The 10,958-nt window shown below is 48.9% G+C and overlaps 2 protein-coding genes across 2 annotated transcripts in view; both read left to right on the top strand.

Moving 5' to 3' along the window:
* Positions 1-3,051, top strand: part of CHMP7 (charged multivesicular body protein 7) — a 7,829-nt gene extending 4,778 nt beyond the window's left edge. Inside the window, exons 6-9 of the mRNA XM_010007162.1 lie at positions 188-286; positions 1,220-1,280; positions 1,967-2,128; positions 2,766-3,051. Coding sequence (XP_010005464.1) covers positions 188-286; positions 1,220-1,280; positions 1,967-2,128; positions 2,766-2,830 — 387 coding nt within the window. The 3' untranslated portion in view covers positions 2,831-3,051. The remainder of the gene's footprint in view (positions 1-187; positions 287-1,219; positions 1,281-1,966; positions 2,129-2,765) is intronic.
* Positions 3,052-8,943: 5,892 nt separating this feature from the next.
* Positions 8,944-10,305, top strand: LOC104397221 (D(1) dopamine receptor-like). The gene has a single exon (XM_010007169.1). It carries the CDS (start codon positions 8,944-8,946, stop codon positions 10,303-10,305), a length of 1,362 nt encoding a protein of 453 aa, XP_010005471.1.
* The last annotated feature ends 653 nt before the right edge of the window (positions 10,306-10,958 follow it).

The following is a 10,958-nucleotide window of genomic DNA, read 5'->3' as shown; positions in this document are numbered from 1 at the left end:
TTCCTGCTTGTCAGGAGTTCCTGTCTGGGGGGATTTTATCCTTTATCCAGGATTTTTTTGTGGATACTTCTCTGAATAAACCTGCTGGTGGCTCTATTTTCTTCTTGTATGTGATACTTCTCAGAGGATCCTGCTTGAATTGTGTTTGTTCTTAGCATTGTGCATCTTACTTTGTTTTTTTTTAAAGGTATTTCATGCCTATCAGGCTGGTATGGGAGCCCTGAAACTGTCCATGAAGGATGTTACTGTGGAGAAGGCAGAGAACCTGGTGGATCAGATCCAAGAGGTACTGAAAGAAGAGCACAGCTAAATAAACAACCCTGTGAGGGTGGTGAGACTCTGTCCCAGGTTGCCCAGGGAAGCTGTGGCTGCCCCATCCCTGGGGGTGTTGAAGGGCAGGTTGGATGGGGCTTGGAGCAACCTGGGCTGGTGGGTGGTGTCCCTGCCCATGTAGATGTGGACAGCAAGCTCACCCAGCCATCAGTGGTCAGATAACTGGCTGTGTTTGGGTTTATCTTGCATTTATTGCCAGTAATCACAACTTGTCATTAAATTTCTGCATTTCTGTTCTTTTGATGGTGCAAGCAGACAACTCCCCTAGAAAGTGTTCAGTGAGATGTATTAGAACTCACTCCTTTGGAAGCTGAGATGCAACCATGTACATAAAAACAGTGCCTTGCAACTGTCTAACCCATAATCTGCAATTCAGTAAGGGAAAGGAGCTGAGTTTATTCTGAAATCATTGAAATGAAAAAACAATCCCTGCACGAGCTGCTGTAAAAAATGGAGGAGGATTATTTTTAAAGTAACTTCAGCTCCTTGTAATTCAACAGTGACTTCAACTAGTGAGCTGAAGGGCTGCCTGTACAATTTCATAGCTGAGATATATTTGTCTGTAGCCTAAGCTGCAATATAAGCTCATTACTTCTGTGAAAAAGCTCAAATTGAGGGGATTTTCATTTTTTTTTTAATATGAAATTCTGTTTCAAGTTTGACCATCAAACATGCTACTTGGTCTTGTAGCACTTGATTAAATAATCTTCCATTTACTGCTTTCACTAGTGAAAAAAACAGTCTCTTTGCACTAACACCTTTCTGTTGATTTTCATTTTTTTTTTGTTTGCTTTTTGTTTTTTTCTCTTTTTGCCCCAGGTGACTACAGTGAGACATAAGATGACTTTCTATTCTATATCAAACCCTATCTTTTTTTTCCCCTCAGCTTTGTGATACTCAAGATGAAGTAGCCCAGACTCTGGCTGGAGTGGGGATCAATGGTCTAGGTATGTTTTGGGGGTTTTCATCCTTTTTTTTGTTGTTGTTCTTCTTTCCATGCAGGGGGGTTGGAACTAGATGATCTTTAAGGTCCCTTCCAACTCAGACCATCCTATGATGATGATCACTTCACTCTCCCCCCATATACCAACTCAGACCATCCTATGATGATGATCACTCTCTCCACATATGGGGACATAATGCCCTCCTCCTTTTTTGGGGGGCATAAGCACTTCCTGAAATTCCAAGACTTTTGCTACCTGTGCCTTGAGAGGGAGTGAGGAGTGACAAGGAGTTCTCTGACCATGGGTTGCAGGGAAACCAGCATTTGTGCATCTCCCAGCCCTTGCAGTCTGTGAAGTGCTGATGGGTTTCAGTTCAGAGTTGTGGAATTGAAATCTATTTTCAGAGTGGCTTCTGCTTTCTTTTTGAAGTGATGATCTTTTTCCTCTGGCCTGTGTGTTGCTGCTGCTTGTTTGTCTCTGCTGAAATGTCTCCTTGTCCTGAGATGCCACCAAGGCTTCTAAAGGAACAGCTTCTCCCTGGGATCAGGGCTGAATCTTCACCTTTAGCAGCAGCACAGGGACTTTCTGACTATAATGATGGATGGAAGTAATAATATCTCTGCTAAACATGGACTTGAGTCTGTCCTACTTAATTCTGCTGGGAACTGACTGTTTTCTTTGGTCAGCAGAGATGGACACTGAGGAACTTGAGAAGGAGCTGGACAGTCTCCTCCAGGACTCAACTAAAGAGCCTGTAGATCTGCCTCCTGTACCCCAGAAGGTGCTGAACCCACCCATTTCTGATGCTGAGCTTGAAGCTGAGTTGGAAAAGCTCTCTATTTCTGATGGAGGTATGTCAGCAAGTTGTGTTAGCTAGCCTGGCCTCTTTGCCATGAGATACAGGGCAGGTTGAAGGCTCTAGGAGGGAGTTAGTGCTTGGATTAATTATTTCTAATTGTTGTTTAACAAAGCCAGGCAGTGGTTTATTTGTGTGTTCTGTTAATAGTGTTAAGCAGACCAGCATTTTCATCCCTGTTGCTGCCAAGTGTGCAGCTTTTTCTCTGTCCTGGAATACTTACTATGTGTATTATCTGTTCTAGTTATGTCTGCTTAAACTAGTACTAAACTAGTCTTTATTTAGTGAGTGAGCAGAGCTTATGGACTTGCAGTGCATGCTGATTTTCCTTTGACCTGTCTTGGGCAGGGGGAAATAGCCTTGAATTTTCATTTCAGGAATCTCTTAGTGAACAGTTAGACAGGACTGTCCATATGTGTGGTTTTCTTCCTATTTGGGCAGCTTATATTCCCCAGTTTCAGGGCAGGAGGATGCTCAGCATCCCATTCCAAACCTGAAGTGTGCATTTCCAAGGGAATTAAGCTGCATATTGAAGCCCTGAGGTGCTCTGAACTTGTTGGTTATGGACATGGTTGATCTAGTTCCTCTTCCTGATGAAAACTGACCTCTTTCTGTTGCAATTTTCTTTATAGATTTGGCACAAAAAGCTCCCTCTGCTTCCTCTGAACCCAAAACAGCTCTGGGACTGAATCTCTAAAGACCCAACAATATCCTGTTGCTGCAGTTTGAAGAGTTGTCTTAAGGTTCCTTAACTAATGACTAGAACTTCTGGGGAGAGGGGCAACGCTCCCCTGTTCTTCATGGATATCACTTTGCTCAGCAACAGGATCTCCTGCCATGACAATCCACTCTGGAACTGGCCCCAGCTGGTGTTTGTCATCTCTGTGCCAACATCTGCACTGGTCTCAATTTGACTTGGTCACTTGGTGACATCCAATCTTCCCTTCTGGGAACTCAATTCTCTGTCCTGCCCAGTGAAGATCAACTCTACCCATAACAGTGCTCGTTTGGTTTTGTTTCTCTCCCCTCTTTGCTGTGGCTGATGTTGAGAACCTGAGTTGCAGCAAGTCTTGCAGTTGCTCAACATTTGGCTGTTTGTGTGGTTGTTTCAGACACTTGGCACATTAACTTATGTCAAGGACAGTCCTTCTCAGCAACAAGCTTAAGCACCTGGTGATAGTTCTACCCCTCCCTGTCTGTATTTTGCACGGTCCTGGACAGCTGGACACTGTAACTGTTCCATTGTAGGAGATGATGTTGCTCTAGAGGGCAGCAATTCCAAGCACAAGACAAAAATAATTCCTCTTTCTGTAATGATACTAAGGCCTTAAAAGGGAGACCTGCAAAAGATCTTGAAATGAAGGAGTTTGCTGCTGCTGCCTGTTGTGATGGAGTCTTACAGACATCATCATCTAAGAAGTTTCTGCTTGCTCTTACTTGAAATTGGAGCTGCTTGCTCTTTTTTGGTACCTTCCCTCCTTGCAAAACCTCTTGGAAGCTGCAGGATGAGCAGCTTTGAGGTCTCATGCAGAGGGATTTGGGGTGGAAGGAGAAAGGGGTGCCTCATTTTCCCTCTGGGAGGAATTTTCCCTTTGGGAGGATGGTTTCCTACAACAGCCTTGCCTTTGCCTTCAGTCTTAATCTTGCCATTCCACAAGTTACCAGAAAGCCCCAAACCAAAACCCCTGGGAATGTTTCTAAATGCCAAACCACCCAAGCGCAGCAACTGAGGATGGTTTTTAGAGCCATCCTTATACCCCTGGGAAGTGAAATCCTCATCTTTTGCAGGTCCCTTTTTTACTCCACACATGCACATGGAAGAGCAGGAAGCCTGATGCCTACCAGGACTAAATGAATGTCAGGAAAGAGGGAATGTCCTGTTAACTGGGTTTTCTGGACACAGAACCTGTGCCTGGCAGGGGAGTGACTGAGGAGGGGTTGATTTATGACCAGTCCTCCTCTCCCTGACTGGGAATGTGTTCCTCTCACCATCCATTTCCACTCTGCCTCCTATCCCAAGCTCCACTGCTTGAGCCATGAGGATGCAGCTTGGGTGAGTGGTAAATTAAGGCTAGACTTCTCATGTCCTGTTAATTCCTGATGTCCCAGCTTTTGCCCCAGAGGACAGGGGAAGAAATGAGGTGTCACCAGGGTGCTGCGTTGGCTCTGGCTTCTTTGTCACTTTGTCTGAGGGTGCAGACTCCTGCCAGAGAAGGTGTGCTGTGCCAGCTCACAGTTTATCCAGGCTGCACATGGAATTAATTATGTGAAATGACTTGAAGCTCTGTATTCCTTTCCTTTGGAAGTAAATGGGAGAAAAAACACTTGTTTTCTGCATACGTGTAATAAAGGGGAGGGGAGGAAGCAGAGTCCTTTGTGGTGCCTCCTTTTCTTTTCTCTGTGCCACAGATCACTGCCATATTCATGCTGTTCCAGCTGTGCTTCTGCATCTATAAAGCTTCTCTGCTGAAAGAAAACAGGCAGATTCCTGGGCTTCTTTGTCAAAAAACCAAGTGAGAAACTTCTGTACCAGACTCAGACCTTACTGAGTCTTTGTTTAAAAAAAACAAACCCTCCAGCAGTCACTGTGTTTTAACACAGTGTTTAAATGTCTGTTTTTACCAAGCAGCCTGTGCTGAGTTTTGGGTTGTACAACCTTCAGCTGGATCCATTTGGAAAGGTTTCCTGCTTTCTCTTGGCTTCAGCTTCAGTCTTATCTCTCCACTTCTTTGTGCATCCCACAAAGGTGTAGTTTCAAGGCTCAGACACAGTCGTGTGGCCGTGGCGAAAACTGGTGTGTCACCAAGTCTCCCAACTGAGCCCTTTGTTTTTTACTGGAGAGAACATCAGCCTTATTCTGGGATAGTTCTCCAACTCCTCGTGCTTTTAATGAAGCCATGCAGCCCTGAGGGCTGGTATTGTTATTTCCTGCCTAAAGACAATGAATGTAGACAGAGGAACATGGTGTATAAACTACTCAAATGACTCTTACTTCCCTCTGATATTTAGATGGCTGAATTAAGCTTGTTTGGAGCCTGTTTCCCTTGGCAAGAGGTTTGATCTGACCTGATCCCCAGAAAGCTACTGTGGTGTTTTACAGGGACAGACAGGGAGGAGGAAGTTTTTTGTTCCTGTGCTGTCTACAGCTCAGCTCTGGGAAGGTGCAGGACTTGCCCACAGCCAGTAGGGTCTTTTGTCAAAGGATCTGATTGCCCCTGGTTTCCCCCCTGCTGTCTTTCTCTCCCCCTGTAATCTTCTCTGGAAGTGCAAAGTAATTTTGAGTGTGGTGAGAGCCTGGCCCAGGTTGCCCAGGGAAGCTGTGGCTGCCCAAACCCTGGGGGTGTTGAAGGGTAGGTTGGATGGGGCTTGGAGCAGCCTGGGCTGGTGGGAGGTGTCCCTGCCCATGCAGGGGGTTGGATCTGGGTGATCTTTCAGGTCCCTTCCAACTCAAACCATTCCATGATTCTCTAGAAATAAACAGTCCTGTAATTCTGTAAAGCAGCCAGTCTGGAAGAGGCTTTGAAGAGTTAAACCCAAGCAGCTTCTGCTTTATTTGAAGTAGCTTGTAATTTTCTTCCTTTGATGCAAAGTGGGGAATGCAATCAAGATGGCTGAATAGAGAATTTTAAGTATATTTTGGTGAGACAGCAGGGAAGGGAAATAGAGGGCAGCTTCTTGCTGGGTGAGGAAATTAAATATAAAAACCTAGAGCTCAATTGCCACCAAACTGGAATCTTATCATCTTTGAGTGCTGTTTAAAATAGCACTTAACTTGATTCTCAGGAAAAAAATAGCTGCTTGTGTGAGGAAATGTAGCAACTGTTTAGTAATTTAATGACAAAGTCATGCAATGCTTTGGGTTGGAAGGGACCTGAAAAATCATCCAGTCCCACCCCTGCATGGGCAGGGACACCTCCCACCAGCCCAGGCTGCTCCAAGCCCCATCCAACCTGCCCTTCAACACCCCCAGGGATGGGGCAGCCACAGCTTCCCTGGGCAACCTGGGCCAGGCTCTCACCACCCTCACACCAAAGAATTCCCTCCTCATCTCCAACCTCCATCTCCCTCTCCCAGTTTCAATCCACCCCCCCTTGTCCTCTCCCTCCCTGCCCTTGTCCCAAGCCTCTCCCCAGCTTTCCTGGAGCCCCTTCAGGCACTGGAAGCTGCTCTCAGGTCTCCCTGGAGCCTTCTCTTCTCCAGGCTGAACAACCCCACTCTCCCAGCCTGTCTCCAGGGCAGAGCTGGTTTTAAGCTCCTCAGGAGGAGGAAGGCTTCCTTGGACATCCAGAAATGAGTTCCTGGAATGCTTTTGGCTTAGCATGTGTGACCTGAGTGTGCCATGAGCTCCCACTCCCAGCTCTGCCATCACTTAATGCTGGGTGACAAATCTCTCCCATCAGAGTGAGAACATCTTGCTGGTATCTTCAAAATTAGGTCTGGAGAAAAATCTTTCTGCTCAGTCTAGGGAATATGAGAAAATAAAATAAGCCCTTTGGGGCACAGAGGACAGGGCATCATGGCAGTGCCAGGGTCCTGGGCAGGCAGTTGGATCCTCCTTTTCCTTGGATGAAATGATGGTGAGGAGCAAGGGTGGACTGGTGAGAAGCTGGTGAGGAGCTGCTGAGGAGCCAGGGGGGCTGGTGAGAAGCTGCTGAGGAGCCAGGGGGGCTGGTGAGAGTTGGCCTGACACCGACCCGAGCGAGCTGCTGGTGCCATCTAGCTGTTTCTCCTGGCTCAGGCGCTTGGCAGGAGGCGGCTGCAGACGGCGGAACTAATGAGGCTTAATTAAACAAAGCCCGCAGAAGAAAATACTGTGACATGCTGGCAACAAGTTGCTTTGACCTGTCACAAAGCTGTTGACTTTAGGAACAAGCTTCTTGGTGCTGCGTCATCAAGAGGGTAATTGTGCTCTTGTTTGAAAGTTGTCCTGGGGCAGTTCCTGCTCCTTCTAGGCTTAAAGCCTGGGTCAGAGGGTCAGGTTAATTAAACCTCATCTGAGCTGAGCCTGGACAGACTGGCTGGGTGTGACAGGCAGAGATCATTTGGATACACCACAGCAACTGTCAGTGCAATGAGTGGATGAACACTGAACTGCCTGATTGTTTTTTCAGTTTGGGTTTGGAAAGTTTTTGCTGCTCTTTCCCACCTTTTGTTAGCCCAGCCAAGCTTTCCTCAGGAACAGGTCTCAAGGAAACTTGTGTCCTGAAGGATTTGTCCAGCAGGTCTTTGATCAGAGGAGCCTGTTCCTCACAGAGGGGCTTAGGTTATGAAGGGATGGGTGGGAGCTTCTTGCTTCCAAGGCTGAATTGTGCCAGGTCAGACCTGGTTCCTCAAGCTGTGGTGTAAGAGGGAAGGGTCTTGCAGAGCTGTTTGCTTGTTAGTCTGGAGTGAGAGCTTCATGGGGTGGGGAAAGGAGAAGTTTTAGAGGGGGATCTCAGCTTGTTCCTCCAGCCCTGCCGTACCTGATTGCTGCCTTCCCATCCCAGGCTGTGTCCCCACCTTTGGCAGGACAGGAGGAGGTGAGAGCCTGGAGCTGTCACCTCTGCTGAGCCCTGGTGTGGAAAGAGCTGTTCCTGTGCTTTTGGAAGAATGGTGGTGGTGGGGGGAGACCTCTTGGGGTGACCCCTGTTTGCTGGTACTGTGCTGGGAAAGACATCTTGATTCTTCTGGTTTCAGCTGTCAGTTGATAGATAATGTGGAACTACTTAGGAATTTGATTTAAAGAAAGAATTATGAACTTGGAAGACAAACTATCTTATTCTACTTGACTGAAAATATTCCTGTTCATTCAGGATTAAAGAAAAAAATTAACCAAGTGATGTTCAACACCCTCTTTGGTCCCACATGTAACTTCTGAAAGAAACACTGAGAACTCTGCTTTGTCTGATACTTCCAGAAAGAAAAGCCTTCCAGATTTGTACAAGGGTGGGTTTGTAGGTTGTAGTGTTTGTTGTTGGCTTGGTTTATTTTTTTCCTTCCCTGTGGACTTGAAGGAATTTTGTAGTGGAAAATAAATGCCAGTTTTGCAGCTGGGGACAGAGGGGAGCAACTGGTGTGGGATCAGATGTGTGAGCTGGGACCCAGTGTCTGCTCAGCAAATTTAGGAGGAGGAAGCACAGGAAATTTCCATCCTGCTTTGCATTGAATATTCAAATCCCACTTGAATATTATTCCCCCCCACCACAGTCCTACCACCTAATTCCCAAGCAACTTCCCCTGCCAGCTGCAGATTCCACATCCTTGTTGGTTTGCAGAGGGACCCACCTGGTGTGCAGGCAGTGAGAGATCTCACTCCAGTGAGATCCAGAGGGAAGAGCAGCCAGCAGAGCAGCCTGGTTGTGAGCACAGAAGGTCCACCTGCAAGAACAGAGAGCTCTGATTCCCTCTGGAATCTGCCAGCAAGTCCCAGCCTGGCCAGAATGGATTGACTGGGATTCTGGAGCAGGTAGAGGACCAACAACAGATGAAGAGCTCCTGAGAGAGGAGGAGGAAGGTTTGCAGCACAGCCCTCCCAGCTCACTCCAGTGCTGGAGGTGAGTGCAGGCTGCAAGGAAAGGGAAGTGGGGTGGGAGGAAAGAGAGGGTTGGGGGAAAGAAACAAGCACCAGGTTGTCAGCAGGACATCTGGAAAGGAGCAAGAGCTTCCAGCACTTCTCCTGGTGCTGGGTGATCTGGCTGGGTGTGAGAGCTGGGAGGATTTTAGGTGGTTCTTCTGAGATGGCAGCAGAGCTGTAAAGGGAGGGTTTGGAGGCTGCTGGGGAGCTGGACAGTTGTGGAACCTCCCAAAGGACTGGAATAAAGGGGGGACCCCATGGATGGATTTTACTCCTCCGCGGAAGACGTGCAGGATGTGATGGATGACAGCAGCAGGAGGAAGAGCTGGGCAGAGGAAGGCCACTCCAACCTGTCCCTCCGTGTGCTGACAGCTGCCTTCCTCTTCCTCCTCATCCTCTCCACACTTCTGGGCAACACCCTGGTGTGCGTGGCCGTGGTCAAGTTCAGACACTTGCGCTCGAAGGTCACCAATTTCTTTGTCATCTCCTTGGCAGTTTCTGACCTCCTGGTGGCTGTTCTGGTGATGCCCTGGAAGGCTGCCACCCAGGTGCTGGGATCCTGGCCCTTTGGGGCTTTTTGTGATGTTTGGGTGGCTTTTGATATCACCTGCTCCACAGCCTCCATCCTCAACTTGTGCATCATCAGCGTGGACCGTTACTGGGCTATCTCCAACCCGTTCTGCTACCAGAGGAACATGACCCAGCACGTGGCTCTTGCCATGATCGGGGTGACTTGGCTACTGTCCCTCTTGATTTCCTTCATCCCCGTGCAGCTGGAGTGGCACAAGGATGGTGGGCTCCAGAGCCACCAGGAATCACGGTTTAATACCACCAGGGAAGAGGAGAACTGTGATTCCAGCCTCAACAGGACTTATGCCATCTCATCTTCTCTCATCAGCTTCTACATCCCTGTTGCCATCATGGTTGGGATGTACACCCGGATCTTCCGCATCGCCCGGCGACAGATCCGCAGGATCTCCTCCCTGGAGAGGGCAGTGGAACGTGCCCCAAACTGCCCCAAAATCAACTGCCCTCATGAGGCCTCCCTGAAGAACTCCTTCAAGAAGGAGACCAAGGTCCTCAAGACTCTCTCCATCATCATGGGGGTCTTTGTCTTCTGCTGGCTGCCCTTCTTTGTGCTCAACTGCATGGTGCCCTTCTGTGATCTTGACCTCCATCAGCCAGGAGAGCTCCCTTGTGTCAGCAAGACTGTCTTCAACATCTTTGTCTGGTTTGGGTGGGCCAACTCTTCCCTCAACCCCATCATCTACGCCTTCAATGCAGACTTCAGGAGAGCTTTTGCAACCCTTTTGGGCTGTGGCTGCCTCTGCCCCAGCAATGCAGTGGAGACAGTGAACTTCAGCAATGAGCTGGTCTCCTACCACCATGACACCACCTATCAGAAGGAGCTGGTGACCCTCAGCTACCCCCAGCTTCTCCCCCACACTGCTCTGCAGATGGAAAACAATGAGGAGTCCTTGGACAAAGTTTCTCAGGTCTCCCAGCCCTCTCACAACACCTGCCCTCTGGATGCCTTGCCTGTGGTGATGCACGAGGAGTGTGAAACCACCCTCTCACTGGAGAAGATCACACCTCTCCCCAGCAATGTGTTCCATTGAGATGGGGTTGGGAAGAGGGTGGTGGGATGGTCTTGAGGGGAGATGGAAAGCAGCACAGGAGAGACATGGACCTGTTGAAAAGGGTCCAAAGGAGCCCTGGGGATTATCTGAGGGCTGGAACAGCTCGGCTCTGGAGAGAGGCTGGGAGGGTTGGAGGTGTTACACCTGGAGAAGAGAAGGCTCCAGGGAGACCTTAGAGCAGCTTCCAGTGCCTGAAGGGGCTCCAGGAAAGCTGGGGAGGGACTTGGGACAAGGGCAGGGAGGGATGGCTTCATCCTGGCTCAAACCAGGACAGATGGGATGAGGGGGATGGATGAAAACTGGGAGAGGGAGATGGAGGTTGGAGATGAGGAGGGAATTCTTGGGTGGGAGGGTGGTGAGAGCCTGGCCCAGGCTGCCCAGGGAAGCTGTGGCTGCCCCATCCCTGGGGGTGTTGAAGGGCAGGTTGGATGGGGCTTGGAGCAACCTGGGCTGGTGGGAGGTGTCCCTGCCCATGCAGGGAGTTGGATCTGGATGAGCTTTCAGGTCCCTTCCCACCCAACTCATTCTATGAATGGCAGCCTTTAGCTTGGGAAACCATCTTCCTGCTGGGCTGTGCAGGAAGGAGGTGATGGCCTTGCTGGGATAACCCTCCCAGGCTCATCTCTGACTGT

This window comes from Chaetura pelagica, unplaced genomic scaffold (genome assembly GCF_000747805.2).
Source record: "Chaetura pelagica isolate M959 unplaced genomic scaffold, ChaPel_1.0 scaffold731, whole genome shotgun sequence".
Lineage (NCBI taxonomy): Eukaryota > Metazoa > Chordata > Aves > Apodiformes > Apodidae > Chaetura > Chaetura pelagica.
This window is presented reverse-complemented; position numbering and strand designations above follow the sequence as displayed.